The sequence below is a fragment of the Triplophysa dalaica genome, chromosome 8 (genome assembly GCF_015846415.1).
Source record: "Triplophysa dalaica isolate WHDGS20190420 chromosome 8, ASM1584641v1, whole genome shotgun sequence".
NCBI lineage: Eukaryota > Metazoa > Chordata > Actinopteri > Cypriniformes > Nemacheilidae > Triplophysa > Triplophysa dalaica.
This window is the reverse complement of record NC_079549.1, coordinates 15,746,989-15,754,173: the sequence shown is the minus strand read 5'-3', so window position 1 is coordinate 15,754,173 and position 7,185 is coordinate 15,746,989. Positions and strand designations below refer to the sequence as shown.

The 7,185-nt window shown below is 37.6% G+C and overlaps 1 protein-coding gene across 1 annotated transcript; it reads left to right on the top strand.

Moving 5' to 3' along the window:
• Positions 1-2,754: 2,754 nt before the first annotated feature.
• Positions 2,755-5,609, top strand: gpr183a (G protein-coupled receptor 183a). The gene is made up of 2 exons (XM_056755061.1): positions 2,755-2,909; positions 3,923-5,609. The coding sequence occupies exon 2, from the start codon at positions 3,940-3,942 to the stop codon at positions 5,044-5,046; it is 1,107 nt and encodes a 368-aa protein (XP_056611039.1). The 5' UTR covers positions 2,755-2,909; positions 3,923-3,939; the 3' UTR covers positions 5,047-5,609.
• Positions 5,610-7,185: the final 1,576 nt, after the last annotated feature.

Below are 7,185 nucleotides of genomic sequence, written 5' to 3'. Positions count from 1 at the left end.
TTGCCTAGGGTTTCACATACTTTTTCCACCCTGCACTATGAATGTTTACATGTTGTGTTCAATAAAAACATGAAAACGTATAATGTTTGTGCGGTATTAGTTTAAGCAGACTGTGTTTCTCTATTGTTGTGACTTAGATGAAGATCAGAACACATTTTACGACCAATTTATGAAGAAATCCAAGTAAGCCCAAAGGGTTCACATACTTTTTCTTTCAACTGTACATAGAGTAAGTGAGAAAGAATTTGCGTGCTAATGAACAAAACAATTTGTTGGTCAACAAAACCAATGATTTAAAGCGGCCCTGCAACGGTGTTTCTTGCTTTCTGACTTCTTTACAATGCTGTCTTCTCATGCTTATCATGGTCAACTTGTAAAAAAAACGAGTTGGGCGTGTTACATAATATTTCTGTGCTCGATACACTTCCCAAGCAATCGTACATGTATCGGACTGTTTTTTTCTAACATATAAAACTGTTTTGTAACAATTGTTCTTAGTCCCTTGTTGGACAATTCAACCCGAAAAGCACACGGCACGGCCACGCGGCAGCAAGGAGAGCAGGAGAAGGAGCGCAGACGTCTCTTTCACTTGTAAGCCGGAGAGATAGAGAGCACATGTTCGCAAAATTCAGGTGTTCGTTTGTTCACTGCATTTGGGTGATGAATGTTATATAAATTGTGGATATAACGCTGGATTTGGAGATCGTTTGAAACTGATATATGGAGCCGTCCCAGCGATAAAAGATGCCGGACATGAACCGCATGCGGTGAGTGAAACTGATGTCTGTGTTTTGTTGACAATGGGTGCGCACATGCCCCTCCCGTACGCTCCGTATATTTTTCGGAAACAAACTCACAGCTGAATCTATCTTTTTTAAATGTGATCAAGCTAAATACTCCTCTCCAATACGAAGTATGCAATACTACTCTATAGGTACTCAAGATTAATTTGATATTGGCAGAAACCACGTGTGTTACGCCCGCTTTGAATTATTTGTGAAAAAAGGTTTGAAATTTGAAGAGTAAATCTGTAAATTAAATACAGAAAAAAACATTGAAATGCAGACATCTTGCCACATTGCAGAGATTAAACAATCTCTAAAAACTCTTAATATAATTTACAGACATTTGATAAAATACCTCATCATACAAGTACATGTGTAGAACAGGAGTCCACTCATTTTGGACAGTAGTTTTGAAAAAAATCACTTTCACTTTCTAACCACATCAAACAACTTATTGATGAATAATTTCCAGGTGAAAGGTCACCTCAGGAATAATTAGTCATTCCTTTAAATGTCTATGTGTTGGAGTGGAGGTAAGACATTTTGATTGCGTAAATGTGAAGTGTTTAGCAGAAGATGGAAAGATTAATCAAATACCACATCCTCTCAAATGTTTTGCAGGAAGGTAGTTTTGAGAAAAGGGTAACCATTAGTGGAAAATAACAGGTAAAGTTTTATTTAAAAAAACATGTCAGAGTTTGGCAGTTTTCTAAACATAGATATAAGACTTCAGAAGCTAAACCCTCTAAAAGCCACCTCCGTCAAAAAATGAGATTATGATGTTGAGTGAATAAACTATAATACTTATAGACTAAATACCCCACTCTGCCCAGTCTGAAATATCTGCTACAGCAGAAAGTAAATTGAGGAGCCTGATGAAAAATATTTCAACAAAAAGTTGTCTGACGGATTTTGCATCTGAATTCTTATGTGATCAAGTTCATGTTTGGCAACCATCCCATCGTTTTAAGCTCTGACGAATAAAAATATTAAATTTGACTCAATACTAGAAGCTATAAAGAACAAAATCATGGAGTGTCGTCTGTAATGTCACCCCTTATAAAAATAGATCTGTTACTTGTTCTATGTGCATAAAAGTCATACAACAGAACTACTGGGTTGTTTGGTTTAACAAAATTAAAATGTATGCACACAGGTGCTAATGTGATGTTTACACAGGGAAGTCTTTCAAAAACTAGCAGATGCATTTTTCAACTGCTAACAATAGAACGAAGAACTGGCCACTTTCACAACTGCTGTCACACCCTGTCGATGCTGAACACCATAAAGAATGAAATTCATTTTAAGAGAATTAGAACTTTATTCCTTATTCAAAACATCCCGTTTAAAAACTCTGTCTAGAAATCCTTTGCTACCGTCATCAAGTTTATTTCATCATTAGTAACATTTGCACTTTGGTTGATCAAGATATTTATTATTCTGAATTAAAGGGATAGTTCACAAAAAAAAAAAAATCTGTCATTATTTACTCACCCTCATGTCATTTCAAATATGTGTGACTTTCTTTCCTCTGCACAAAAGAAGATATTTTGAAGAATATACAGTTTTTGGAAAATGACGGTACCCATTGTTTCGTACAGACACAAAACCAATGCAAGTCAATGGGTTGGTGGTCATTGTTTGGTTACCAGCATTCTTCAACGTTTCTACTTTTGTGTTCTGCAGAAGAAAGAAAGTCATACAGGTTTAAAATCACAGGAGGGTGAGTAAATGATGACCAAATTCGAATTTTTGGGTGAAATATCCCTTTAACAAGCACATAAAAATGTTTTCTGCTTTTTTGAACTCATTATTAATTTGGTGAATGTAACAATTTAAATAAAGAAATCAAAAGAAAAGAAGTGTATCAACATGTGTCAAAAAGACATCTTCACTCGACAGAGAACTTCTGTGAAAAAGAAAAAACCTTGATCTCGATCAGCTATTCAGGAAACTATGTCGTCATAGTAACTAAATATTACAGCAAACGGCATTTCACTGCTCATTGTGAGTGTGCGAGAAAAACGTGGCTAATGCTGGACCAGGAGGCGCTACTTCTGACTCTGCCATGATCAGACCACTGGATAAAACAAAAGCACAAAACTGGGGCGTGAGAAAGCATTGGTAAGTTTATACGCTAGGATATGATTTTATTATGAATGATTATTTTAATACCTAATCATTTGTATTAGAAGTTAAAGTCAAAACGATTAAGCTTAATTTTACTAAAAGTTTAAGAATTTATGTCACTTAAACTGGACATTAATTAACTTCTTATACACAAACTTGAATTTTTTCTCATCAGTTTTTGCTTTATACAATTGGAATGATGTAAGTTATATTTTGTGATATTTTCATGACTATAAATAAATAAGGAAATTAAAAGTTGCTCAAGAATATGAAATGTATTGTACGTAGTTTGCTGTAGTGGTTGAGAGCATTGAGTACTAACACATGATGGGAAACTTCATTGTGCTGACTGATGCACATCATGACTAAACCTTTAACAATGTGATTATACTGCGATACACTAAATAAACATACTGACTAAAATAAAGTTGATTTGCTTAAAAAAATGTACAGTGCCTCTGTCTGTCGTAAATGCTAGAAGAAAATGTGGTTAATGGCATAGCAGAAGTGCAGGCATTACAAAATCACCATTACCCCATCATTAATAAGTGTTCTCTACAACGACTCGTTTCCTTTAGTCAAGGTTTTTGTTGACGATTTTTACTTCCCTTTGTGAAGGGGCAAGATTTTGTGTAGGACTGACAGGAAACACATTTCACAGCTCTAATAGCGAGTTGCGCTTGCTGTAACTGTCAGTTTTTGCATTTGTGCTGATGATTGATTTCAAACTTCCTTGCCATTCACTGTGCTCTCACACATTTCCTCAGAAAGACCTTAAACTGATCTCACTTATATTTAACTTTAGAGTCATAATGAGTTTAGATGAGAATGTTATGAAACCACACCTGGCTTGTGGTGTTTTGGTGTACAGTGTTCTGTTTACATGAGCTAACCAGTATAAAAGGACAAAAATGTTTTTTACTTCCTTTGTGAAGCAACAGAGAACCAATAGAAAAATGAAGTGTGTTTTCAGTATTGTAGTAATGCTTCTGTTTTCCACTTCTCAGATTTCACAACTGCCCAAATGGCTACGATAACAGCTCCAAACAGCACATTCAACAATGACTCCCTCGCCTGTACCAACCTGTATGACCATCGTAGTTGGGCTCATATTTTCTTGCCCATCACGTACTCCCTAATTTGCATTGTGGGATTCTTGGGCAATGCCTTGGCGCTGCACGTCATTTGGCCTAACTTAAAAAAAATTAACTCAACCACTCTCTACTCGGCCAACCTGGTGGTGTCGGACATCTTGTTTTCCCTCTCTCTGCCTTTGCGTGTTTTTTACTACGCTAAGGGATTTCACTGGCCGATGGGGGAAGGGCTTTGCAAGGCGATAGCTCTGCTGTTTTACATCAACATGTACGCCGGCGTCAACTTCATGACCTGCTTAAGTGTCGATCGCTTCATAGCTGTGGTTTTACCCTTGCGCTTCTCTCGGTTTCGAAAAGTTCACAACGTTAAGTACATTTGTGTGGCTGTCTGGGTACTGGTCTTGATGCAGACCCTCCCTTTGCTTTCAATGCCAATGACGAATGTGGAGGAGAGTGAACACACAACTTGTATGGAGTATCCCAACTTTGAGAAGATCCAAAACTTACCAGCCATGCTCATCGGGGCTGTGCTCCTGGGATACGGCATTCCGGTGATCACCATACTGGCCTGTTACTCCGCCCTGTGCTACAAGCTTCGCTTACTAGCAAAATCCAATAAACTCACAGAGAAATCAGGTCGCAGTCGCAAAGCCATCGGCGTGATTTGTGCTGTCATTCTTGTATTTGTGGTTTGCTACAGCCCCTATCACATTGACCTCCTGCAGTACATGGCCAGGAAGTTGCAGTACAAACCAGACTGCTCAGAACTGCATAGCTTTCAGATCTCCCTTCACATCACTGTCTGCTTGATGAATCTCAACTCATGTCTGGACCCTTTCATCTACTTCTTCGCATGCAAGGGCTATAAGAAGAAGGTGCTCAAACTGCTTAAGAAGCAAGTGAGCATGTCCTTTTCAAGTGTGGTCAGGACTTCCCCGGAGGGCTCTTCTAAAGATATATTTGCAAGCGAGAAATTACAAATGAACAATAGAACCTACCAGAAACCCAGAAGCAGCATGGTTGGGGATGATGATTAAGGGCGGAAAGGGACTACACACACATTGACACATCACCAGATGTGCTCAGATGACTGTGTAAGACATTCTCAAAACAACACAGCTCAGTTCTTACCTCTGGATTTTTTATCACAAACTTTAAAGCTAAATGCCAACATTTTGGGGGAAACATGTTTTGGTCTACGAAGATTATTGCACATTTCTTATTGTATTAGGTAACTTGGTCTGATGTTTTTAATTGCTTTTTGAATAATAAAGACTATGAGAAATATGAAAAGGGCTGAAACAACACAACTTCATGTGGTCAGTTGGTGACCCAGGGGATTCACATGACCTGTACATACTGCATATTTAATGTCAATTCTAATGATAATAATGTTAAAATTAACTTCACAAAATGATAATTTTCAGCAATAAAAGTCACAATAATGTTTTTATCAAATGGAGTCATGCGCAAAGGCAAACTATTCACTGATCTCTTCTTAAAGGGGTCATATGACATGGCTTAAACAAATATGATCGTTTGTTTTAGATGTAATGCAATGTGTACACACGACTTAAGATTAAAAAACTTATTTTCCACATATCGTGCATGTCTGCATCATCTCTTTGCCCCGCCTCTCTGAAACGTGCAGATTTTTACAAAGCTCATCGCTCTGAAAAGTGAGGTGTGCCATGATAGTCCAGTTAACCATAACCAGGGATTGGTTGAAAACTGCAAGCGTGTGACGGAAATGTAACACCACTTACCATATTTGGGTTCCAAAGCAATTGTACTGACAGGTACGCCCACCTTACTTGCGTATACATTTGGGTGGTCTTGGTCAAATCATACCACGGACTGACGTTGATGTGTGGTGGTGTGGTTACACGAGGCGCTCCAGGCAGGTCTGGGTAGGCATTTGCTTTAAGATAGAATGCACCTTTTGTTTCCGACACTTAAATTTTAGGTGTCTAATACAATCATGGGCAACTTATAACCGAAAAGTCACAGAAAAAAACATAGTCACGCCACATGACTCTTCAAGTTCTCTCTCACTAGTACACCTATTTTTTATTATTCATAAGCACATGGCAATGGGTGAGTTTATTTCTTACTCAGTATGAAAAAAACTTCAGTTTGGAAAGAACTGGACCAAAAAGGAAATCAATGAGTAAACTAAGACAGTTGTTTTGAGACGCAGAGTGTAGGAATAAGCAGAAGATATTTAAAGTAGCCTATTCAATCACAACTATATTGCTAGGGTTGGACTAAAAGTCCTAGAATGCTAATAACATACATATTATCTTCGATCATCTGTATGAATTAATTAATACGTCACCAAAATGTACAAGTCACTTATGCTTGCGTTCAGGACTATAACTGAATCTGCACCGGCATACTTTTACACCCTGCTACACATCTACACCCCATTAAGAACCCTGCATTCAGCAAACCAGCAGGGTCTTGTATTGCCTTCTCATAAGGGCAGTAAATCGCTTTCCCTCTCATTCTCCATCACACCTTTCTGGTGGAACATTGTTCAAAACTCGGTCCGGTCAACCACAACATTCAAAAAATACTTAAAACCCATCCTTTCTGTGAATACTTGACAGACCAATGAGAAAAAACTAACCCTCTCTCTTTCTCTCAAAAAGAAGTGGTCTAGCTTCTGTTGAAAATAGTAACTTTGTATTAGCACCTATTGTATTAATGACTAAATATAAATGTAGGGTAATACATAAGACCAGTCCTTACTATAAAAACCCAACTACATTTAATATACATTACAAGTGAGCCACGTTTAATTTATTAAATAAATAAATTCATTACATAAATAACTTCATTCAGTTATTCGTCCACATCCTGCCACCTCACACTGGGGGGCAGCAGAGCACAAGTTACAACGCCTTGTAGTGGAGTACAATTCATACAATGCATTTACGACAAATGGCCGAAAGAGGGAGACATAACCTAAAAGTTACCTAAAAGACAATTTCGTAAAACTTTATTTATTTTCCCCATAGTTGGCCTACTGGTTAAAAATATGAGAATTATTAACATTACCTTAAATGGTTTGTTGTAGCGTGCCTTTGAGGAATTTGCTCATCTGAAGGTTAACATGCCATGTATGCTTTGCAAACTTTAAACCAGAACTGTGTTTTCAGTATTGTAGTAAT

Bases quoted from the DNA above. Each gene is read 5' to 3' on its own strand.
- gpr183a (XM_056755061.1), top strand. From the start codon at position 3,940: ATGGCTACGATAACAGCTCCAAACAGCACATTCAACAATGACTCCCTC.